Here is a 24,177-nt window from a genome sequence, read left to right as displayed (position 1 = left end):
CTTTGGTCAGATCAATTTCCTCAACAGTGTCATTGTTGACCTTCAGCGGAAAAATGAGGAGTTGAAGATTAAGCTGAAGAAGCTGGTTTTGTCTGAATTTAATGGAAATGACGAGGCAGAGGGGTGTGTATACAGTTGTATGTGCCCAAGACACATTTTCTCAAACAGCAGTTTGTATATCAATGTTTTTCATGCTGCTGGATGTTTTAAATATTGTGAATTCAATCTTGATCATAAAAAATATTGCAAATCTTAAAACAGAAACTGAATCTTGAAACTATGCAGCTTCAAAGTAATTCCACAATTCTTTAAGCACAAATTTTGAGGACTAGAAGAAAAAAAAACAAGATAACAAAAACAATAATGGTTAACCACACAATTATCACTGAGGCATATTACTGTTTAATGTTTTAGATTTGATGCCGCTCCAAAGCGTGAGAAGAGGTCAACCCCACGTCTTTTCTGTGATATCTGTGACTGCTTCGACCTCCATGACACAGAGGACTGTCCCACTCAGGCCCAGAGCCCGGACTCTGTACCTCACACCACGTACCATGGAAACCCAGCCGACGAGAGGCCCTACTGTGACATCTGTGAGGCTTTTGGACACACCACCCAATCCTGCAATGATGACCAAACATTTTGATCACAATCACCCCTCTGCAGAGACCCCATATGTATTTTTTTACGGTATTTATGCATATCATTGTCAGTGACTCACCATCTTAATCCTGACTCTACCAAACTACTACACTCCAAGCATTAGCTCTTATCCAAAAACTGAATTGGTGCAATATTTGTGTTTTAAACAAAAGGGATCTATCCTCTGCACGTCATGTATCAATGTTTCCTTTGGATTTAACTGTCAGAAACAAGTAATGCTACATTTATTGTTTTCTGGGCTTTATTTTTTAAGATAAAAATAGTTATGCACATTTTGGGCACAAGGGAAATCAAACGCTTCAGACATTATCTAATGTACAGACTTATCATAGGTGAGATACTGCCAAGAAATAAAAGATTTTAATTCTTTAAAAAACTATTTTCTGTTTTTAGTTATTAGTGGAATATGACCACTGAACAAATTTACTTGTTTCATGTATTGTCAAATTGGCAATTACACTAGCTGCTAATTAGCTTAAGCACATTTCATGGTAAATACACTTTTCAGCTATTTATTATTTATTTGTTCTTACTAACCAGTAACAGAAGAATAAGCTAGAAGTGTGTTTTAATGTAAAGTAGCCACACAGAAACTTTCCAAGCTCAACTAAAGCAGGGGTCTCTAACTGGTTGCTCTCTTCTAAGTAGATAAAATTTTATTCGTCACATTCCATTTTAAAGCTACTATCCGTAACTTGATATTCCTTCACCAGTAGATGGTGAACCAGTCCCCCCTCCCATCACCTGGCCTTTGTTCAGGCCCACCTGTGCTCTGTTCCTCTTCTGTTGGGCCAGAGATGGCCTCTAGTGGTTATATGTGAGAATACGACGGGTGGGCCAGCCAGTCTGATTACAGATGGCTAACTTTTTTTTTTTTATTGCGACTGAGTTAAAGTGTAGCTCCCCTTTTCGTTTCATAAAAGTAGCCCTCAATGTAGTCCCCAAAGGTTGGGGATCCCTGAACTAAAGCCTGGAACATGGTATTGCACTGCCCACTTTAACAATATCTTCTTTAGAAACACTCAGTGCTTTAATCAATTCTAGATAAAGAAAAATTATTTTATCTGAAGTCAGTGCACATTAATATTGCATTGTATTGCAAGTTATTTCCTAAGCACAATATTGAATCATATTGAATCCTTCCATGTATGTATGTAACTCTTAACACTGCAACATGTAAATAGTAATTAAAGCATATTTTGATTAACTTTGACACCATGCCATAGAGATAAAACTGCTCTTGTTCTAATGACATTGTACTTTAAGAGTCAATTTATACTGACATTAAAATGTTTGTGTAATGTTTTATATGCAACATCTAATTACCATTTGATGCAGACGTGTTTTAAATGTCATTGTTTTGTATGTTATCCTAAATTGTTCAATAAAGTTCAAATTATATATCTGACTAACTACTTTAAATACACAAAGGCAAATAACTTCCTATTTCAGATACTTCTCCCTGGTAGACAACATACAAAATAAATTTACATTAGGCTCTTTTGGTGAATTTTATTAAGAAAACATACAATCAGACATGATAAAAAACAAGCACTATTGATGGAATAAATAAGTCAAACCAAACCATGAATCTGTACAAGATCCAACTGAGACAAAATGGTCCCAAGAAAACAAAAGATTTTATATCTCACAGCTCTTAACGCACATTTATGAGCAAACTAGCTATTAGCTCAATCAGGTGAACGCTACAACTTAAGTGAGATTCTTAAACTGAGTGTACATAATGCGGTCTATAACTGTTAATGTCAATACATAGCATTTTAAGTGCCAGCACTGCTGGACTGAGAATGAGGTATATGCTAGTCCATCCTCTAAACCAAAGCGGTTATCTTTTTAGTTCTTTTCTCTCCATCCATGTCAATGCAGATTTTCTAAGATCCCATCAAGAGGTTGTACAGCTTCAAACTTCAAGTAATTAGCTCTTTAATGTCAATGACAACTCCACAAAACAAGATCCTATTAACATGTATGTATAGATTCAGTCAGTAGACAGCACCTTAAGGAGGGTGATTTCTAAAGTTTGACCTAAAAGACTGGATGCTCAAGTGAACAACAGACAGGTTTGGTCACTTGGAGGTAAGTCGTGCTACACAGAACACTTTCAGTGATCTGTGAGATCTAAGGTGGATTGGTCATAATACACGGCAACAGTTTCAGGTCAGTTTTTACTTAAAAGAAAAGTAAAAATGCTGCTTTGAGTAGAAAATCATGAATTTAGAGGGTGGTTAAGTGATTAATGACCAATAGTGTTTACTCTTCAAAGCTTCTTAAACATTAAAAAACAAGTGCAGTTGTATCATGAGTATTGTGTACAATTACCTAAAGGATTCAGATTATAAGGCAAAAAACATGGCACCAAAATGTAATGCATCAACCTGTTTGACCAAAGACGTATTTCTTCAGAGCAACTCAAGGCACAACTGTAGGACCTAGTCTATCTATGCCTGACATTACCATTTATCCAATATGTTGTGACCAGAGCTGTCCATCTCCCTACAAGCCCCAAAGTCATTAAATGTGAATGGGGAAATATTCCATGGATAGAGAAAAAAGACATCCACTACAGCAGCAAAATTTGTCTGTGATCGATTGCGACTTTCCGTAACAGTGCATTACCCTCCTGTGGAGATAATTAGAAAAAAAAACTTTACAACTCATAAATAGACATTGAACTTTAGGCCAACAGGAGGCAAATTGAGAGAATTGTTGGAGTCACATCATCTCCAGGGTTACCCACAAACACAGATCTGAGACCTGGCTAGCCATGTGAATATCCTGAGCTAAGCCATTAGCATCAAAAACAGTCTCAGGGCAGTGGTACGTGTCACCCATGTCCTAAAGTCATTGATGCAGTCAGCAGTGTGGGATCCCCAGTGTGAAAGTCTTTATATTCGCAGGTGCAGGTCATGTGGGTCTGTGGAGCCTGGGCTAGTATTCTGAGCTTCTCTTGGCATTAGTGAATTGTATGACAAAAGGACTGGATGGAGGCACAGAGGGGAACAGCAAGAAGAGGTAATATCCATTCTCCCTCTGTGGCTGAGGAGTGTCAAATCGTAATTGGAAGGAGTGATGTCCTCAGATGAATTTGGGTTAAACGGGGAAAACAAAAAAAGACAGTGAGGAGAGCCGTAGTGTCCATTAGCCCTAAAATTACCTTGGGTTAATGGAAGGAGGTACAGAGGAGGATCAAGACCAGCCCAAAATTTAACTATCTTCATAGTCTTGGGATGAGGAATCCAGTTTGGTTTTCTTGCTGGGTGGTGTCTCATCGTCTAGGTCCTAAAAAAAAACAAAAGAGCACAAATTTTAACTTTCAATAACAGTAACAGCTGCCACCTTCTGACATGTAACTCTTATCATTAACAGTATCAGCAAGTGAAATCCATAATGAATCCATGAAACCAAGGTGCTACAGAGAAGAGCATTTTCCTGGATAAACAATTGATAGACTAATTCTTTTCCAGATAATACAAAATTGTATGACTAAACTTTTACTTCATGAAAAAAATATTCATGTTCAAGCTCTATCATCAACAACTTAAGGGCACAGTTGCAGTTATTTACCTGAGTGGCTTTGCTGTCGGAGGAATCCTTTTCCCCCAAGGACAAACTGTCCCTTTTAGCACTTTGTGCTCTGTCTGAGGTGTCTGAGATGGTCTTACCTGAAAATAAAATAGGAATTCTTGCATTATGCATAATGGAAATGTCTTCTAAACAAGCTATGTCTTTGCTGACACTTTGTGGAACGCTGATGTAAATACATGTGTGGAAAAAAATTACAGAAATTTTAGTTAGAAAGGCAACAATCCAAGAACCAAGTACATCATTTTTGTTCAGTGATTAAGAATTATACCAACTACTTTTAAGATACCATATGTAAACAGTATAAGCTCTTCTTTGTGGCTTGACTTAATTATATTGCTAATCTACATATGTCATACCTGGAAGTAAAAAAAAACCAAAACATTAATTTACTGAATCTGTACGGTGTGAACTGACCCCTCTTGCTCTCAGGGCTCTGGCCATTTTTAACCTCTCCGTTGTCCCGATGAGACATGATAGTGGACTCTGGGGCAGGGCTGGTGCTACAACTGTTTTCCTGTTTCACTGGGGATGAGTCAGCAATAGAGCTCTGGTTGCTGTTGTCATCTAAACACAATCACCAATTATAGCATATGTGCTGATATACCTTTAGGTGACCGTTATATAGGTGCACCCACCATGCATGTCCATCATGCCAGGAGACGAGCTGTTCTCTGGAGTTGTCAACTCCGAGCCATATTTCTCATCTTTACCCTTTTTTTTGTTTTTATTTTTCTAAAACAGAGAACATAAGTATTGAGATATGTAATGTCAACAATGCATTATATGCATGAATATCCTTCCGGATAATAAAGTATCTTGACAAGATTGAGAGGTAGCACATACATCATCAGATTTGGGCTCTGTCACAGGTACCCACTTATAGATACGAAGAGATGTATCTCCTACTGTCACCCATTTCTTTTCCCTGGAACAAACAAGATAATAATTGTATTAGTCAATTGTGTACAGATGCACAGAAATATCAGACATCACAAATCTTCTAGGAATAGAGTCAAGTGAAAATAGATCTAAAAAACAGGTCTGACTTAAGTGTATGACTTAACTCAAAAAAAATATATATTCTTAATTGTAAAATAGGTAGGCTAATTACATTTTGGGACCAACTTGTACATATGTAGCCTTGTACTGTATCCTTTCAATAAAACAACAAACTTTTCTTTGTTTTTAAATTAGGTCAAGGCAAAACAAACAGCCCATAAAGTAAACTCGAGAAATTGTACTAAGTCATCCTTATACATTCACTCAAAGAGCGTCAGTGTTGTCAAACATTTAAAAGTGTTTTATTGTTAAGCGTAAAAGACAGTACGTGTTCAGCCATGCACTACAATATTCACTTCCCTCTCCCAACCCCCACCGCCTAGTCTCTTTGAATTACATCGAAAGGACGGCTCAAAGCGCTTCATTTGAAACTCAGGCGGACCATACTTCTCCCACTCCAGAGCGCCCTCATCAAATTGTTTAAAACTCAGGAGTTAGTGGACGTTTCAGCGCGCCTTCGAGCTCCAAACCAGCCGCTGTCTTTGAGCTGAACAGGCACAGCAATGGCTTCATGTGACTGCATCGAAATGGCTTCTGGGTTGAACCCTGTCCACTGAAATCTACAATAAACCCGGTGTGTGAGCTGGATATACGGCGTTATCTGGCAGATATCCCCTGTACGCTCAGTGCACCTGAGCCGCAAGTACATCTGCCGTAAATCGCATGAAATGCCCTTTCTTTAAATTCATCGCTCTCCTTCACGCTCCTTCCCTCTCCTCCCCCAACAAGCAAGCCCTCTCGTGTTAGATCAGCCTGTTTTTTTCTCTTTTCTTACCATTTTCGTACTTTCTCGATAGCTGCCATAACCCTCTTGATGTCATCCTTCGCCCTGCTCCGGGTCTCAGCTCGCACTGACCTGCCCGACATTGCCGCGGTGGGTATAATATTTTTAAAGCTCGCCGGCAGTTCAGACACAATGCAAACAGTAGAGCGCACAGAGCAGTCAGTGCGCATGTGCAAGAGGAGGAGGGGGGGCGCCTGGCTGCTCCTGCATGAGGGGGGAGAGGGGTCTCCCCGCTGCGTATGTGCTGCTGTGGACTGGAAGAACAAAGAGCTGCAATAGAGTTACACTGTTGTCCGCTCTTCTGTCAGTTAACACAAACTATGTGCAGCAACTGTGAAGTCTCACTGCTAGATTCTTTAAAAGTTTGTCGCTTTCTAAATTCCGGAGAGGAGGCAAAACTGAAATGGAACATTATGTGATTTCAATGGAGAAAGTGGGATTAGCCACAGAATATGAAAAAATCCATGAGAGTGAGCTCTGTTGAAAGACAATGAATGCATTCAACTTTATTTGTTTAATAGGAGATAACTTACAGTATTAGCTATTACAAGAGTAATACTTACATAAACGTTGACTCCACAATATTTTTTTTATCTACATTTAAGCTCAATTACAATTTTAAGGCTAGAAAATTGCTGCCTATTTATTTTTCACCCGGTTCATTAAAGAATCCAACTTGGGATTTCTACCATAGAATGCTATGTCTGTTGTACAGTCATAGCACTTTAAAGTGTTTCAGCTTCACGCGATATTTTGAGGAATTTTCACTATTCAAAAGATTGAATCATTTGTTTTAAATTGTTAAATGCCATGGTCATAATTCTAATTTGTCATCATTCTGAAATCCATGAGTATTACATTACACATGTCCTCAATGGACTTAAACAAAATATGTTCAGCTTGGATCTGATTTTTATTCACTAAGGCCTATGCAAATAATTAATATCTATGATAGGTCCATAAGTTATGCGATAGTTAGCGTTGTAGATGGGACAGACTGCCCTCTTGTGGAAGCTCTCATAATTGCAAACAGAATTGAGGATAGATCTTCCTTTTAAATATACATACATTTATACATAGGTTATATATTTTTATGATCTCATATTAAAAAATAAGTCTTCAAAGAATGATCAAAAATCATAGACTGTTATGTGTAAAAACAACCCTTTAATAGATCGATCAGCTGAACCTTGGCGTCGCCTCTGTATGACGGCTTGTGTAACGTCATCAATGTCCGACATATAGCAGCAGTTTGATAAAACGACAAGAGATGTATGTCTGTGCCACACATATATCTGATTTAATAGTATAGTGTAATGCTGTATTTGGTGTGCTGTAATTTTATTTCGTATCATTATTATTCCAGTTGAGCTACCCATACTTATCTGGATATAAACATCCTGTGCAATCACATTTCCAAATTACATCACATCTACAGGATGACTGAAGAAGGTGAGCCTACTTATTGTTCTTTTACTGGCGTGTCAAGTTTACTATTAAATGTGTGTGTGGCCTCTCTTAGAGTTGGTGGAGTATTTCAAAGCACAAATGCTGAAAGACCCAGATATGGCCTCAGCAGTAGCTGCCATTCGGACCCTGCTGGAGTTTCTTAAGCGTGATCAAGGTGCGTTAATTTCGCCTCGTTTCGTTCTGTTGTAACAAGCACTTTAATTTCGTGTACCAATGTATCTGCAGGTGAAACCATTTTGGGATTAAGGGAGAGCCTGACATCTGCTACAGACTGCCTGACAGGAGTGGACTCCTCCGTGGCTGTGTCATCTGGAGGAGAGCTCTTTCTGCGCTTCATAAGCCTTACATCACTAGAGCACCAGGTTAGACCAAGACAAAATAACCCTACGGGCGCTAGAAACCAATGTAGTAATTGACAATGTAAAGTTGAGGTAGTGGTGTCCACTTTGTATTAATGTAATGCTATATTCTAAAGGTTATACGGGAAAAAGTTAATATTTCTATGCTTTATCAGGATCTCTCAAGATGTAAGAAAGTCATGGAGGAGAGAGGGGAACTTTTTTTAGAGAAGATCTCCATGTCCAGAGCAAAGGTTGCTAAGCTCTGTCACACATTCATCAAAGATGGTGCAGTAAGTAAACTTTAGAACCTGTTGTGTTTTCCTGTCTTATAAAATTCAATTAAGATGAGTAACTGATGAAAGTGTTGTGTCTTGTGCTTCTTTAACAGAAAATTCTCACTCACTCCTACTCAAGAGTGGTGCTTAGAGTATTAGAGAAAGCTGTAGCTGAGAAGAAACGCTTCTCTGTGTATGTCACTGAATCGCAGCCTGATGCAGCTGGGTAAGTTAATAAGGGATAGAATTCATTTTTTTTGAAAAGTGTTTACATTTATTCTCTTATCAGACTACAGATGGCAGAAGCACTAAGAAAGCTCAACGTTCCAGTTACCGTTGTTCTGGATGCTGCAGTTGGGTAAGGTATATTGTAAGAAAATAATTATGCAATTGAACTTGAGCATTAATTTATTACATTGCTTTTTTTTTTTTATAGATATGTACTCGAGAAGGTAGATCTTGTCATTGTTGGTGCAGAAGGTGTCGTTGAAAGTGGAGGAATAATCAACAAGGTATTTCATATCAGACTATTTATATATCCACACAGTGAGTTACATTTAATTTTTTTTGTAGATTGGCACTTATCAGACAGCATTGTGTTCTAAAGCCCACAACAAGCCCTTCTATGTTGTGGCAGAGAGTTTCAAATTTGTTCGTCTTTATCCACTGAATCAGCAGGATGTTCCGGATAAATTTAAGGTATGAATTAATTGAAACATGACCTTTGTTTGAATGTTTTATAATACTTTCTTTCTTCAACAGTACAAAGCAGATACGCTCAAGTCTGTACGAAATCTGTCTGAGGAGCATCCAATGATTGACTACACCCCTCCTTCCCTCATTACTCTTCTATTCACCGACCTTGGAGTGCTTACGCCATCTGCAGTCAGTGACGAACTAATTAAGCTGTATTTATAACAATGTCATTGGTTTTTCAAATAAAATCATACAAATGTCTGCATTTTGGGTGAGTTTGTGGTAATTTAGTTATCATCGTATGAGCTGCCACTTGACTGTACTGTTTGGCATTTTGATCGTGATCCACCAGTTAGCTGCTTCTCAAAGTCCTCTTCAGTAATTTGTTTTTTTTTCAGTTTTTTCAAAAGGCGTGTGTCATTTAAAAGTTCATTCATTTCTTCTTCATCTACATCAGAACCCTGTAGAGAAAGTTGAAAACATTAGTATTTAATCCTTAGTGTTCAATTTAATTAAGTATATTAAAAACAATACCTCATCATGCTTCCTCTTGGCTGCCCTATTTTTCCTGCGCTCCTTCTTGTTTTTCTGTTTTGACCATGCTTGGTGTTTAACAAAGCCTTTATTACCTGGACATGTCTTCAATTGGTTCTTTTGCTCTTCCAACATCTTCTGTCTCTGTTTTTCTCTATTCTTATCTTTGTATTTAATAGTATCTATATCTCTATCTGTTTCAATGAAGTCAGGAAAGGTTTTGCCTCTCAACTCTGGCATCTTGGGTAAACAAAGAAGTGCAAAACCACGAGCTAAGGATGCAAAGTCTAGATCTGGAATAAACATACATTCAGCGCATATCTATGAACAAACATTTTAATATGCAGCAGTACCTTTAACTCTGAAGATGAGACTGCATTCATGCTTGGAATAAGCCTGAACATAAGAGACAAAGGCCCTCATGCCTCGTTCAAACATAGCACGATCTGCTAAAGCCATGGCCTTCACTTTTGGAAGCACATCGACAACATCATTTATAACAGACATCTTCTGTAAGGGACACTGCAGAAGAAAAAAAATATTATTTATTACGTATTTTCATTTCATTTGGACCAACAGACACAACTTTAATAGAAGTTCATGTGTCAAAAGATGCAAGTTAAGTATCATACTTTTTGGTTGATTGATAGGAAATTGACATAGGACTCCTCCATTGGTAGAAGAAAGACAAGTGCACTGCCCTGGTTTCCAATCCGTGCTGTGCGTCCACACCGATGTACAAAAGCACTAGGATCAAGATAGGTAGGTGACAATACATTAATAGTAACATTCTTGAGTGAAGTTTTAATACAATACCTGGCACTGCTGGGTGGGTCATACTGAATCACCCAGTTCACATCTGGGATGTCAATTCCTCTTGCCATGACATCTGTGCAGACCAGGATCCCACTGACCGGCCAAGGTTTAATAGGAGTTTAAAATTTAAGCAGCCCTTACTATTATTAACAAATGCACTTACCTTTTCAAAGTCCGAAAGTTGGCGAAGATCTTATTACGTTTGTTTTTCATTTTCCCATGGATACACTGGACATTGACCTTTTTAATGAGAGTCTCTAATGCTCGACTGTAGTAATCCACACAGGCACAAGTGCTGAGGAAATCATTATAATAAGATCAACATTAAATGTAATATTTTCATTGCAATTAATGAGAAAAAATTTACCTAAAGAAAACCAGATTCTTTTCATGTTTGTGTTGCCTGAGGAAAGCCACCAGATTATTGAATTTATCTTCTGGCCTACTGACCTGAAAAACCATAATAAAGCAGGGTTTCAACATTCACATCGTGATAAGGATTGGTCTTGTCTATCTAAAACCATTAACTTACAGTATAGAAGTTGTCTAGTCTTGAGGGAGTTTTCTGCATGTGCGAGTCCGCTACACCCTTTTCCTTTACGGTGATACGAACAGGGTTTCTGAGACCTGCTCTTACCAGCTTTTCCAGCTCCTGTGTCTGAGTGGCTGAAAACAAGCCAGTGCGCCGTTGTTTGGGTAAGTAGCTAAGAATAGTGTTCAGACTGTCAGACACAAAAAATATTAGTTATAAAAGTAAGACAAAGAAAAACATTTTGCAGATATACAGAATACTTTAAATGCCATAGTTGAGTGATATTAAGAGTGAGCAGAAAAAAATAATTTAAAGCGTCTTCGAGTGTCCTGAAAAGCGCTATATAAATAAAATGTATTATTATTGTTCATTGTACAGAAAAACCCATTTCTCACACTGCATTTGAAATTAACTTTTAAATCTTTGAATAAATGTCAGTTGGAATGGAGAGGTTTCAAATTGTAAATTTAAGACAAAGATGAAACCAATGATACACACGTAAAACTTAAATAACTATGTATAAAATAAAGTTGTTGGTTTTTTACCTAGCCTCAAACCCCATGTCTAGTAGCCGATCAGCCTCATCAAGTACTAGGACATCAAGGCTTTTGACATAACTCGCCATGTCAAGCCCTTCGCCCTTCCTCCTGAACATGTCCTCCAGACGCCCCGGTGTTGCAACCACTATGTTTGCCCTGTTATAAGAAATTGTTGTTATTGTTCTGTTGTTAGCAAAATGTGGTTAAAATATGACAAGATTGTAGCCATGATAAAAGCAGTCCAACATCAAAAGCATATGGATATTTGTCATGTTTTTTGTCACTATAGGAATCAATAGACATGACATGGAGGCAGCTATTTATGTCTACCTTTATTCATCAGTGTGGGGTATTAAATATAATATGGCACTTGTGATCAGGTATTTCAAGCCATATCAATGTCATGAGAATTATAGACTCACTGTTCTATATAAGAACACCGGTATTATTTTGAATGAAAACCTTAAAAACCTTTCACTACAACACCTGCTTGCAAGTTATTTAGCATTTCAGACAAAGTACTTTTGATGTATGACTGCTATTATTTGTAACAACATGGTACCCTTGTGCTTTAAATTTCTCTACATCTTCTATGGGGTTAGTACCACCGATGAGCAACATCTGCCTGGAAAAACAAGACAGTCAATAGACAAGTCACAAACACAAACAGTGTGTAAGTAAGACTTACGTAAACTGGGGAAACCTCTTGAGGAATGTCTCCACTACTTCACTGATCTGAAGAGCTAATTCTCTTGTGGGGGTAATGACAAGAGCACCAACCTGATAACAAATGTTACATTACAAATTGTTCACTGACTAAATGTCACACATTGCATTTTATTGAGCTGTTAAATAAAATGAAAACTATATTATCACCAAAGCAAACCAACGCCTTGCTTTTAGTCCCACACTTTACCAGGTCACCCTACAGACATGTTCAACATTGTTGGTACCCCTCTGGTAATGAAAGAAAAATCAGCAATGGTCACTGAAATAACTTGAAACTAAGAAAAGTATATAAATAATAATAATAATAATAAATTTAAAAAATACAAAAATAACCATTGAAAATCAGACACTGTTTTTGAATTGTTGTTCAAAAGAATAATTTTAAAAAACAAACTAATGAAATTGGCCTGGACAAAAATGATGGTACCTCTAGAAAAGACTGTAAATAATTGGACACTAGGTACATGTTAAACTTAGGTGTGTCCTCTAATTGGCTTCACAGATGTCTTCAAACTTGTACTTGTGTCAGTCTACCTGTTTATAGGATGACATGTTGTCATTGTGCTGTTTGGAGACATGATGGAGACAACACTGAACATGGACCAGAGAAAGCGAAAAAGAGAACTGTGTCAGGAGACTAGAAAGAAAATGATAGACAAGCAGGTTAAAGATGGAGACAATAAGACCATCTCCAAGCAGTTTGATGTTCCTGTGATTACAGTTGCACATGTTATTCAGAAGTCTAAAGGTCCACAGGACTGTAGCCAACCTCCCTGGATGTAGCTGCAAGAGGAAATTTTACAACAAATTGAAAGAGATGGATCATGCGAATGGTAACCAAAGAGCCCAAAATAACCTCGAAAGAAATGAAATGTGAACTTGAAGGGCAAGGTACATCAGTGTCAGATCGCACCATCTGTCACTGTTTATGCCAAAGTGAAAGAACAAAACATTGGACTGTTCTGGAGTGGTCTTCTGTGAGCCCAGTTCACAGTCCTACTGAACATCTGTAAAGTTAGCTGAAACATGATGTCTGGAGAAGGAACCTTCAAAGGTGAGACAACTAGAGTAGTTTGCTCATGAGAAGTGGGTCGAAATATCTGTTGACCAGTGTAGAAGTCTCACTGACAGTTGCAAAAATTATTTGATTGCAGAGACTGCCTCAAAACGTTGTGCAAGAAAATATTAAGTTATGGGTACCACCATTTTTGCCCAGGCCAGTTTTATTTTGTTTTTTCTAATGATTCTGTTGAACCACAGGAGAAAAGCAATGTTTGAACTACGTAGGACCATTTTCAGTAAGTTTTTATTAATAGTAGTTTTTATTAGTTTCAAGTATTTTCAGTGATGATTGTTGATTGATTTTTCTTTCATTAACAGGAGTACCAACAATTTTGAACACGTCTGTAAAAGCACACAAACCAGATCTAGATTTAAAGACAAAACCAAACACGTACTTGCATCTTCTTCAACTTTTCTTCTCGCTTAAGCAGCAGCTCTATCAAGGGAATGACAAAAGAAAGTGTTTTTCCACTTCCAGTCACCTAAAAAAATAGATACAGGTAAAATAGACGCATCGAAAAATATATGCATATTCTACTGGACTTACAGCTTCAGCTGCGACATCTTTGTTTCCTAAGAACAGAGGTATGCACGCAGACTACGACAAATAGTTTTATATAATTAAAGCTGTTGCATGGGATCTTCTGCCGTGTATTCATGGGCGCGAGTACCTACCTGTACAGGAGTCATGTGTGTAAATCCGAGTTCCTTAAGTGTCTGTAAAATGTTGTCATCGAGTTTTACAGGTAAACTATCCCATGTCCCGTCCGTTACGTTTGCCATTATAAGCCGTTTGTTAGAGGTAAACTAAAAAACGTGTTCACGCCTTTCATCCGAATGTGTACTGGTGTTTACAATCCGACACAAAACGAGAAACGTCGATAGTTCCTAGTGGAAACGTTCCGTAAATCGGAATGAATGCAACTTTTGCTGAGACTTAATTTCATTTTAGAGTAAAACGTCATATGGATGTTAAGCATTTATTTTTATTGCCAAGTCTAACATTGTAATTACATAAGCCTATAAAAACCAAACCAGAATCTGAATAGTTTTCATTCTCCTAACTACTGAAACAAACACAAACTGTGTCAACAGCGGCACTATTAAAAAACGACACTAAACCTATATCGCCTTGTATAAACATGGTCGTGTGTTGAGAGTAGTCGAAGGGGCCAATGGCGTTGATTGGCAGCCTTGCGTCGGTCTATCCCATGGCAGTTATTGCTGCAGTAACTTAGCGACGCAGAATGTGGAGTGAATGACTAATGCACTGTAAAAGCGCTTTGGGTATCCTGAAAGGTGCTATGTTTATTTAAAAAAAAATAACAAAACAAAACATTTACTTGCATTTTATGACAGAACAATGAAAGAATGCAATAATTATATAATATTGTCTTTATTATGAAACATGGGGCATTTTCCACAACCATTTGTCATTTATACAGATCAGTTTATTGGACTATTTTAGTCACAGAAGATCCTGTGACTTGAGCAGGTAAACAACTCAGACTCGACATTGTTAATACAAAACTGGAGCATATTTAATGATATGTATTTTACTGAAAAATGGACGATCACTTTTTGAGAATGTCACACACAAAAAATGTTTACATGTCACTAAACATACTCCAGAAACAATTTAAAATGTGTACAACAACATAATTTAAAATTCCCAAACCCAACTAAATAACTCCAATATAAGCAATTAAAGCACACAGCAGTCATTAGGAATCCTTCCCCACCAACCCGTCCTGAACAATCAACATGTAACATTTCAGCACCACTCCACAGTTATTAAAAACCCTTAGTTTCAATCCAGCGCTGGTTCATTTGCTTGAATCCTACTGTTTGGACGCAGGCAGGATAGTTGAAAATATAATTTGTCATGTAACTCAACAATTTATTTCTGAACAACTAAGTGTCATCCTAAATAGATTGCTATAGCAAAAGTAAGAATTAAGGAAAGAAAGAATAAAGATAAAAAGAAGAAAAGAAAATTTTTACAATTTACCTGAAAAACACCTTCAAATCATCAGATACATTTATCAGGAGTGCAGTTAATCTTCCATGTGCAGGTTGAACAATATAACCTGTACATTGTTCTGTGTGGTTGAGAATCAAGAAAATAAAACCCACATGTAACTGAATAATGGGTTTAAAACAGTGGAAACTTTATATAACGGCTTGTATCTAAAATAAATTTTGTCCGTCATCACAAACTGAACTGGCAATAACTCTGAACTGTATTAAATAAAGGGACTTTGTTAAGGAAAAAGAAAACGCAATTTTGGCTCTTTGTTTAACATTAGAAACAAACAAAAAAAGATGATAGTCAACTCAAAATATATTTAAAAAAAAAATGCAGCATTCACTGAAACAGCCAGTCTTGCTTTGCAAAGTGAAGATAATAATCTTGATGTTGGGACACAGTGGGGACAAAGAGGCAACTTTCATTTCATTACACCACTCGTCGAACTTCAAAAAATCTCTTTAGATAGTAAATCTGTCCAAGCGTCATTGCCACTAGAACAAGTGCTTCAAAGAAGGACCACAGTACCACTCTGCTGTTTGTGTTGTCATTGACTAGAAAAAAAGATCACAATAATGCATTAAACACATAATAAACCATAAACAATGAAAACATCAATGCGACTTACTTGCTCTGTGTATCCTCTCACGGACCTCCATGTACTCCTGCTCATGCTTTACAGCTGTCATAGCAACAGCCAACTCGTTGATCATCTCCTCCAGCTTGTTTTGGTGAGCTGACAGCAAAGTCAATAGGTTAATCTCAAGTACAAAAAAAACAAACAAAAAACAAAACAAAACTTAAAAACATGCATTATGTGTTGAACACATAATCAGGTGCAATACATGTCCAGTTCAGGGTTTTCAAACCAGTGTTGCTTAGTTATGTTAAAACACAACATTTCAACTTTGTTAGACCAAGAAAGCAATAATGCTAGTTAACCAAAACGCAACAGTCCATTACAAGCTCTAAACTCTACGTCATAACATCGGGCTGTATACCCCTACCATCCCAGCTGTCACCACCTACAAGGAATAAGAGTGCCCATAGGGAAGTCAAGAAATTGAGATAAGAAGAAAATTTTGTTGCATATATTCCTCAAAATCCCATTCATACCCTCTGTCTCCATGTCCTGGCCTTTAGGAGCTTCTCCGATGTCAATGGTGAACATGACAATCTTTGGAGTCATGGTGGACATCTTGTTGCTAAAGCAAAACTTGTAGGTCCCATCCATGTGTGCTGCCACAGAGTATTTCCCACTTGACTCTCTGTCTCCTTTATAGATCTGTTTACCATCTGGCCCCGTTATCTGAAAGTGACATTTGAATATGTTTTATTCACTTTTCTCAAATGTACATGCCACACTAATAAATAAAGTAACAGTAATAGAAAAAGCATTTAGACACAATCAATCTTAAAGATGATTTGATAAAGATTTAACAGAATATAAAAATATAAAAAATTAACAATGCAATTTAAGGAACTATTTCTGCCCTAACCAAGCAAACATATGGTAGCCTTAATATTGTCAACAACCATATATTATTCTAATACTATTATTTTAGATCAATTTACTAAATATGACATTAGCTATTAACTAATACAATTGTACACCTTTCACTTCCTGCACCAGTAAATAACTGGATACGGTTTAATAGAAGGCTAAATGTTTGAAGGCAACTTTCAAAATATGTAATTATAGTATTGTTTTGTATAAGACACTACTACAATATTTGCACTTTCTAAACTACTTCTAGCATTAAGATGATGATATATTTAGTAAATGGTGCGCAGACAGCTGGTGGCTAAGCTAATATTAGCAAAGGCCTTAAGAAGCACAGGTTAATATGTCATACATTGCAATTGTTAAATATTTTAATAATGTAATTAAAACTCTTACCTCAACATCGATATCTAGAAAGCCTCCTTCAGCTACTTCAAACATTAGGCCCATTTTTGTGCCGGAGTTAACACGCTCGTAGAAACACTCTTCGGCATGGGCGTCTATGCTAACAAAGTAGCCCGACGCAGTTGCACATAGGACGGTCAGTAAAATGCACACTTCTGACACAGTAAACATGATTAATGCGTGGCAAGTTTCTTTACAATGAAAATATAGTTTTAAACGTATCTGTGCCGCGATGGATCCTGCAGACTGGCAGGTTACAAGTTGGTGTGTCTAAGTAAATGCTGAGCAGCTTCTGATCCGTGCTGCTCTGTGGCTATGCCACGTACAGGATAAACGGCAGTCTGGGAGGGACAAAAAGGAGACTACGCTCAATGGCACCAGACATGGCAAAACTTTCTTTCAATTTATTACATAAATAAGCGCATACCCAACATAAAAAATAGTTACATTAAGTGAAAGTTTATGACAGTAGTATACATTATTGTTATTGGAACAAAGAAAAAAAATAGAAAAGACTGATAGGCTAATGCTATTGTATTGAATTTCCATTTAAGAAAAATTTAAATAAACAATCGAGCACAACTGTCACATAAACAGGGAATATTAATCGCAGACTGTATAAGTGAAGTATTACTTGGATTAAAAACACTTGAGAGCATGCGCACAATGGAAGTCAAAGGCCTGTTTAATTCCCATTCCCTGGTTTGCCGCAGGCTTGAGGTCGGTTGAACTCCGTGGATTTTAACATTAGTGGATTTCAGCGGTCGTCGCTGGTGTAAATATCCAAGCCATCTGTGTTTTGTCGCATGTTTGGTGACGTCCAATAATCGACTCGCTCTGAAGTCTCCAGGGCCGAGGCCTTGAGACTTTTTGCAGTGTATGCTATTACATTTTTTTCTCTCGATGCGTTCCTTTTGACCCGTTTAGCTCGGGTATGAACTGATGAAGCACTTTAAGCTGTGATCGAAACTGAAAGGGTTGGATCTAGCAAACAGCTAACGAAACTAGCTGAAGCCCGTAGTAAAGCCAGCGAGGAAGTGAGCAGTAAAATGACATCTCGGAGGTAAGTAGGAGACAGTATACTGTGAAATAAACGCTGATAATGTTAGCTGGTCGAGCTAACCAACTTTTCTCTACTGCTGGAAACCAAAAGGTTTTGACTATCAAAAACACAACCACCCAGTGCTGTGGCTATAAAGATACGGCTATTTTAACCAGACCAAAACAATGCTCTGTTTAATACCTTCCAAGAAACCAATAAATGTAATCACTGAAGTGTATCTTTGTTGAAAGTTGTTTTTATAAACCGTTGTTAATGAAAGAGCAGCTGAACTCTACAGGACCATAAGTGATTTAGCCTATGGTTCCACACACTAGTCTCTGGAAGACATAAAAACAACCGCCTTTTATGTTTTAAGTTTAAATCAATTCGAAGAGTCAAAGCTTTTAAAGTACATCGTGTATACTGTACAGAGATCTGACCTTTAACATGGTATTTAACAAGCATGTTGTTTTTTTTGTATGTTAGGTGGTTTCACCCAAACATCACAGGTGTAGAAGCAGAGAATCTCCTGCTAACGAGAGGGGTCGACGGGAGTTTTTTAGCGAGACCCAGTAAAAGCAATCCGGGAGACTTCACCCTCTCTGTAAGGTAGGTATTTCTGTTTTTAATTCCAGTATCTGATCTCTAGATTACTCACTTTATTATTTAGTATTTGTTAAGATTTTTTTCATCACCATCTCTGGCATCATGTAATGGGTACACCATTTTCTTTTTTTCTGTGTTGTATTGCAGGCGAAATGGAGCAGTCACACACATTAAAATTCAGAATACTGGGGACTATTATGATCTCTATGGTGGGGAGAAATTTGCCACATTGGCTGAGCTTGTTCAGTACTATATGGAGCATCATGGGCAACTAAAGGAGAAAAATGGTGATGTTATTGAACTGAAATATCCACTTAATTGTGCTGATCCCACATCTGAAAGGTGAGTGATGAATCTATCCGTCTCTCTGTCTGTGCTGAATTATAAACTAGTTATGCATTTGACCTAGGTTACACTTTAAGGACATTTTTGTGTTTTGTGTATTGTATGCTTTGCAATATATAGATTTTTTTCAGCTGTTACACAATATTTATTATCTATGCATATTTAAATATGCTTATAATTATGTCTTCTGCCAGGTGGTTCCATGGACATCTTTCTGGTCGAGAGGCTGAAAAGCTTTTGACAGAAAAGGGAAAGAATGGCAGCTTCCTGGTGCGGGAGAGCCAAAGCCATCCTGGAGACTTTGTTTTGTCAGTGCGAACTGGAGATGACAAAACAGACACCAGTGACACCAGCAAACCCAAAGTCACTCATGTTATGATCCGCTGCCAGGTGAGCACAGTCTTCTAAAATAAAAGGTTTCTATGTGTGTTGAACTATTTTACTCACAGTATGTCTAAATGCTACAATTTCTTCTTTTAGCAAGACTTGAAGTATGATGTTGGAGGAGGTGAGAAGTTTGATTCTCTCACTGACTTGGTAGAGCACTACAAAAAGAACCCTATGGTGGAAACTTTGGGCACTGTGTTGCAACTAAAACAGGTACTGGAATTGTACTTATTTTAATGTTTCCAAGTATTTACAGTTTGATAACTGGACACATCTGTCAGAATGGTGTAAACTCTTTTTTTGCTTTCATTGTTGTAGCCTCTAAACACAACCCGTATTAATGCAGCAGAGATTGAAAGTCGTGTTAAAGAGCTCAGCAAACTAGCAGAGGCTACTGACAAAGTCAAACAAGGTTTTTGGGAAGAATTTGAGGTGAGGCTTCACAATATTGACGCAAAGAGTGATATTTGTCAATTATATTATTCTGATAAAATTCTCCTTGCTTTCTTCTAGACTTTGCAACAGCAAGAGTGCAAGCTGCTTTACAGTCGCAAAGAGGGTCAGAGACCAGAAAACAAAAACAAGAATAGATACAAGAACATTCTACCTTGTGAGTGAACAGAAGCTTACATGACTAATGTAACTTTCCAAGGATGTTTACAAAGCCATTTAACGTACTTGTATTTTTTTTAGTTGACCATACACGGGTGGTACTGAATGATGGAGACCCAAATGAGCCAGGTTCTGACTACATCAATGCCAATATTATTATGGTAAGTTTGAATTTTTCACAGAGCAATATAAGCTGGTCACACAAACAATTTGTTAATTAAGATCCAGTAAGTAATCAGTTTCTATAAATGTGTCTACAGCCAGAGCTGGACTCAAAGTCTAACACCACTAAAATGAAAAAGTGCTACATTGCCACTCAGGGCTGTTTGCAGAACACCATTAGTGATTTCTGGAGAATGGTGTTTCAAGAAAACTCTCGTGTTATTGTTATGACCACAAAAGAAGTTGAAAGAGGAAAGGTGAGTCTCAAGATAAAATGCATTTTTAAAAATATTCCTGTAATAAGAGTAACTGTTCATTATTACCAACAGAGTAAATGTGTGAAATACTGGCCAGAAATGTCTGCTCTCAAGGAATACGGAGCCATGCGTGTTCGTAACGTCAGAGAAACAGCTGCACATGACTACATTTTGAGAGAACTCAAACTGTCCAAAGTCGGGCAGGTAACAAAAACCCGTTTATAAACCAGTGTCTGTGGTGTCTCTAAATCCTATCAAGTAATGTTGCTGTATGCTTTCAGGGCAACACGGAGCGTACTGTTTGGCAGTATCATTTCAGGGCTTGGCCAGATCACGGAGTCCCCACTGACCCAGGTGGTGTTTTGGACTTTCTAGAGGAGGTCAACCTGAAACAAGAGAGCATAGTGGATGCTGGTCCTATAGCAGTGCACTGCAGGTACATGCACACTTGTAATAAACAAGTAACAGAAATCCTGTTTGTGTCAAGGGACTGTGCAAATCACAGATGTGTTTTGTGTGGAACAGTGCAGGAATTGGGAGAACGGGAACATTTATAGTGATTGACATACTCATAGATGTCATCAGAGAAAAGGGTAAGTTAGCTACAAATTCTAATGATTTATCTGGAGCATTCCCCCAGACTTTTGTCAAATTAAATCTTGAATAATGTTGATATTAAATTCCCGCCTGTTACAGGGGTAGATTGTGATATTGATGTTCCAAAAACTATCCAGATGGTCCGCTCACAGCGTTCAGGGATGGTACAGACTGAGGCTCAATACAGGTTCATTTATATGGCTGTACAACATTACATAGAAACATTACAGAGGCGCATAGAAGAGGAACAGGTCTGTAAGATAACCTTACATTAACAATTATTTTACTAAACTTTTTATATTTTACATTTTGATTAACATGTTTTTACATTTGCAGAAAAGTAAGATTAAAGGACGAGAGTACACCAACATTAAGTACTCTTTGTCTGATCTGTCTGGAGGAGAACAGAGCCCTTTACCCCCTTGCACTCCTATCCCAACACCCACTTGCACAGAGTTAGTCACCATAACATCATATACACAGAAATCTTTAGTAACATGTAATGGTTTAAAATCGCTGTTTGTTTTTTGCAGATTGAGGGAGGAAAGCTCCAGAGTGTATGAAAATGTTGGCTTGATGCAGCAGCAAAAGAGTTACAGATGAGATTTACATTTTATGCTGATGCTCTTTCAATTCCAGGTATATTATATTCTGTTCTCTTCATGTTATAATCTGGGTGGACAATGACAGTGTCACAAATTTTCACTGAATAGTTTGATTCCAACAGGTGCCCTGCGTTCAATGTGATTTTTATCTTTCTTTTAGGATCTTGATTGCAATTTTGCCAGCCACACCTAGAAGACATAGACTTGACCATAAAGACATACTGTATAGACAGGGTCAGGGACCTGTTGTCTCTCATTCCACGTAAGCATTAATCCTCAAATTGAATTTCAACCACTGTGACCATAAGAAATCACAATTTACTAGATGCCCTTGAACTACAGTCTGTCTATCCTTGAAAAACAAAGGGCTGCATACAGGGTGTGCTATGTGCAGGGGTAAACTTGACTTTTTGGTCATCTAATTTTTTGTTATTAACCAAAGGATTAATACAGATTGTTTATAGACTGAAGTGCAAACTTAATAAGAGGCATGTGCCAAAATGGAAATAATGTACTGATGATTCACAATTTTAGCCATTGATTCTCTATTAGGTCATGTAAGCCTTTAATATTGTATGAGACCATACGTATGGAGAATATTTCACAAATAATTGTCTAGTTTCATTTTATTATCTAAATGAAGTATTGGCATTGTATTACTTATTAATTGTAATTTGTAACCCACTCATCAATTCTATTTATTTTGCACAAGAACATTCTCAAAAAGACATGAGACTGTCATGTGAATTTACATCTGAAGGTGGATTTAATATATGGCATGGCTTTCATCAGGATAGACTAATTCTGTGATTGAACCATTCCTGATCTCAAGCCTAATGTCCTTACAGCTATAGATTACACTCTGCCGCATACATGTTAGCCAAGCCGTGACTTGGTGGATTTATTAAAATTCTTATCTGGACCTAAACAATCCAGTATTCAGGAGGAGAATCTATTTTATTGTTAATCCCCCTTTTTTATCTACTCATTAACTAGTACATACAATGCTGCCAAAACCAATTTTAAGTGCATAATTTCATTAGTTAAAGTTTTTTTTTTAACAATTGCGTTTTTATGTTCTAATGCCTGTAACTTTGGTTGAAGTAACTATCTCCCCAGCTTTAGCTGTGTAGATTAATACTGTGGGCCATGGGATGGCTTAACTCTTGTTTATGTACAGTACTCTTCATGCTATTAGAAGAATTGCTACTGTTGAGTTCACACTAAATGACTTCCTTTTACTAAAGTTGACACTTCGGCATTAGCAGCAGTATTTTGGGATCAGTTGTTCAGTCATGTGGCCTAAATATAATATTCTTTTCTTAAGCCTTTACGATTTATGGTCATTTGCTTGTTAACAGTATGCCTTAAGAAAGTGCAGTTTTGCAGAGTAGTGTAGATTTCTAAACCTGAAAAATAAAGCCATTCTGATCTTCACTGAGGATCCGCGACACTTGCAGTGAATGCAACCATCATCGGTCAAGGGTTGAACAGAACCATTTGTTAAACCAGTATTTATGACCTGTTTTCTTTCAAATGGTTATCCCTCTTGATGCGCACCTGTAGTAGAAAGATGGATTCGTACTTGTCTTTAGTGGCGTGTATTATGTCCTGTGTTGTCTTTGAGAGTGAGACTGATATTGGCCATACTTTCTTTCATTTTCACTAATAATTAAAACTGCCTATTTATCATTGTAAGCAACGCATAGATGTACCTTCTACGCACATGCCTTGGTGTATGTGAGTACTATACAAGAAACTGTAACACTTTAATGTGAAATATTTCATCATAACATTCTGAACAGAAAAAGGATAAATGGTTATCACAAAGCATACAAACTCTATTTTTTAATTTGTATATTGTACCTGAGAATTTAGAGATGAATGTACTTACTAAAACATATCTACTTGCCAATATACTGTATGTTTATTGCTACAGCTTTCTCTCTGTGACTCAGAGAAGACCTCTTACAAAGTTTTAGAGGTTTATTGTAATACTTTCAATGCTGTTAACCATGTTAACTCAAAAAACAATAAATGGCTTGCTCTTGCCTAAGTCAAAATGGTCTCATTTCAGTTGACCCTCATTAAATATTCATTATTAATGATACATAAACTTGGACCCCAACCGTGGACCACAAAAAACTTTACCAGAAAGAAACAATGATGACTACCTAGGGTTTCATTTTCATTTTATACTGCCCCACCAAAGCCGCTGTCACAGAAATATGCTTTCTTTAAAAGGTCTTGTGCACTCTCCTCGCTACTGGCTGATCCAGCTCATACAGAGACTTACTGTCATCTGACAGCCCTGAGGGACAGATTATCTGCACTTTACACATGGTTAGATGCCACACTTTTTCAAATACCACATGCAAATGTTTGGTCCGCTCAACGCCACATGATCATGACAAGCTATTTACTTTCTATAGGTTAGTTTCCATAAATTCTTGAACCTTTTCCTACTGTGCTTTTCATTCACATTGCTGTACTTTGTTACATTTGCCCTTTGACTCTCAT

General features: G+C 37.4%; 5 protein-coding genes and 1 long non-coding RNA gene across 11 annotated transcripts; 3 read left to right on the top strand and 3 right to left on the bottom strand.

Moving 5' to 3' along the window:
- Window positions 1-4: 4 nt before the first annotated feature.
- Window positions 5-2,064, top strand: LOC129411476 (uncharacterized). The gene is made up of 2 exons (XR_008633307.1): window positions 5-123; window positions 415-2,064. It is a non-coding gene; the product is annotated as an uncharacterized LOC129411476 (long non-coding RNA).
- A 96-nt stretch (window positions 2,065-2,160) lies between these two features.
- bcl7a (BAF chromatin remodeling complex subunit BCL7A) lies at window positions 2,161-6,292 on the bottom strand. 2 transcript variants are annotated; one of them, XM_055162345.1, is made up of 6 exons: window positions 6,104-6,292; window positions 5,113-5,194; window positions 4,905-5,001; window positions 4,660-4,833; window positions 4,249-4,346; window positions 2,161-3,963 (listed from the first exon to the last, which is right to left on the bottom strand). In XM_055162345.1, exons 1-6 carry the CDS (start codon window positions 6,280-6,282, stop codon window positions 3,889-3,891), a joined length of 705 nt encoding a protein of 234 aa, XP_055018320.1. In that variant the 5' UTR covers window positions 6,283-6,292; the 3' UTR covers window positions 2,161-3,888. The 2 variants fall into 2 exon arrangements, with proteins under 2 accessions (XP_055018320.1, XP_020777359.2); XM_020921700.2 differs by having other exon boundaries at window positions 4,684-4,833; window positions 6,104-6,289.
- On the top strand, window positions 5,839-9,159 carry eif2b1 (eukaryotic translation initiation factor 2B, subunit 1 alpha). Of its 4 annotated transcripts, XM_055162344.1 has the most exons (11): window positions 5,839-5,902; window positions 6,126-6,202; window positions 7,479-7,564; window positions 7,635-7,736; window positions 7,808-7,944; window positions 8,097-8,213; window positions 8,312-8,424; window positions 8,488-8,556; window positions 8,635-8,710; window positions 8,772-8,897; window positions 8,961-9,159. In XM_055162344.1, exons 3-11 carry the CDS (start codon window positions 7,552-7,554, stop codon window positions 9,114-9,116), a joined length of 909 nt encoding a protein of 302 aa, XP_055018319.1. In that variant the 5' UTR covers window positions 5,839-5,902; window positions 6,126-6,202; window positions 7,479-7,551; the 3' UTR covers window positions 9,117-9,159. The 4 variants fall into 4 exon arrangements, with proteins under 4 accessions (XP_055018319.1, XP_055018318.1, XP_020777356.1 ...); XM_055162343.1 differs by lacking the exons at window positions 5,839-5,902; window positions 6,126-6,202 and adding an exon at window positions 7,267-7,384; XM_020921697.2 differs by lacking the exons at window positions 5,839-5,902; window positions 6,126-6,202 and having other exon boundaries at window positions 7,338-7,564.
- On the bottom strand, window positions 8,714-13,977 carry ddx55 (DEAD (Asp-Glu-Ala-Asp) box polypeptide 55). 2 transcript variants are annotated; one of them, XM_020921685.2, is made up of 14 exons: window positions 13,782-13,977; window positions 13,654-13,704; window positions 13,502-13,588; window positions 12,004-12,095; window positions 11,878-11,940; window positions 11,322-11,471; window positions 10,777-10,966; window positions 10,612-10,694; window positions 10,408-10,539; window positions 10,245-10,337; window positions 10,061-10,175; window positions 9,782-9,950; window positions 9,429-9,721; window positions 8,714-9,355 (listed from the first exon to the last, which is right to left on the bottom strand). In XM_020921685.2, exons 1-14 carry the CDS (start codon window positions 13,887-13,889, stop codon window positions 9,182-9,184), a joined length of 1,800 nt encoding a protein of 599 aa, XP_020777344.1. In that variant the 5' UTR covers window positions 13,890-13,977; the 3' UTR covers window positions 8,714-9,181. The 2 variants fall into 2 exon arrangements, with proteins under 2 accessions (XP_020777344.1, XP_055018316.1); XM_055162341.1 differs by lacking the exons at window positions 13,502-13,588; window positions 13,654-13,704; window positions 13,782-13,977 and having other exon boundaries at window positions 11,878-11,936; window positions 12,004-12,088.
- A 509-nt stretch (window positions 13,978-14,486) lies between these two features.
- Window positions 14,487-17,389, bottom strand: tmed2 (transmembrane p24 trafficking protein 2). Its single transcript, XM_020921699.2, has 4 exons — window positions 17,036-17,389; window positions 16,252-16,444; window positions 15,764-15,871; window positions 14,487-15,689 (listed from the first exon to the last, which is right to left on the bottom strand). Exons 1-4 carry the CDS (start codon window positions 17,213-17,215, stop codon window positions 15,565-15,567), a joined length of 606 nt encoding a protein of 201 aa, XP_020777358.1. The 5' UTR covers window positions 17,216-17,389; the 3' UTR covers window positions 14,487-15,564.
- A 359-nt stretch (window positions 17,390-17,748) lies between these two features.
- ptpn11a (protein tyrosine phosphatase non-receptor type 11a) lies at window positions 17,749-23,723 on the top strand. Its single transcript, XM_020921686.2, has 16 exons — window positions 17,749-18,107; window positions 18,573-18,695; window positions 18,840-19,034; window positions 19,232-19,427; window positions 19,518-19,637; window positions 19,743-19,856; window positions 19,938-20,034; window positions 20,118-20,197; window positions 20,297-20,455; window positions 20,528-20,659; window positions 20,737-20,891; window positions 20,981-21,048; window positions 21,152-21,303; window positions 21,389-21,507; window positions 21,586-21,691; window positions 21,818-23,723. Exons 1-15 carry the CDS (start codon window positions 18,094-18,096, stop codon window positions 21,653-21,655), a joined length of 1,794 nt encoding a protein of 597 aa, XP_020777345.1. The 5' UTR covers window positions 17,749-18,093; the 3' UTR covers window positions 21,656-21,691; window positions 21,818-23,723.
- The last annotated feature ends 454 nt before the right edge of the window (window positions 23,724-24,177 follow it).

The sequence above is a fragment of the Boleophthalmus pectinirostris genome, unplaced genomic scaffold, assembly GCF_026225935.1.
Source record: "Boleophthalmus pectinirostris isolate CB_2022bp ecotype Guang Dong unplaced genomic scaffold, ASM2622593v1 HiC_scaffold_498, whole genome shotgun sequence".
In the NCBI taxonomy this organism is placed as follows: domain Eukaryota; kingdom Metazoa; phylum Chordata; class Actinopteri; order Gobiiformes; family Gobiidae; genus Boleophthalmus; species Boleophthalmus pectinirostris.
The sequence above is the reverse complement of the archived record's forward strand: the minus strand, read 5'-3'. Positions and strand labels throughout refer to the sequence as shown.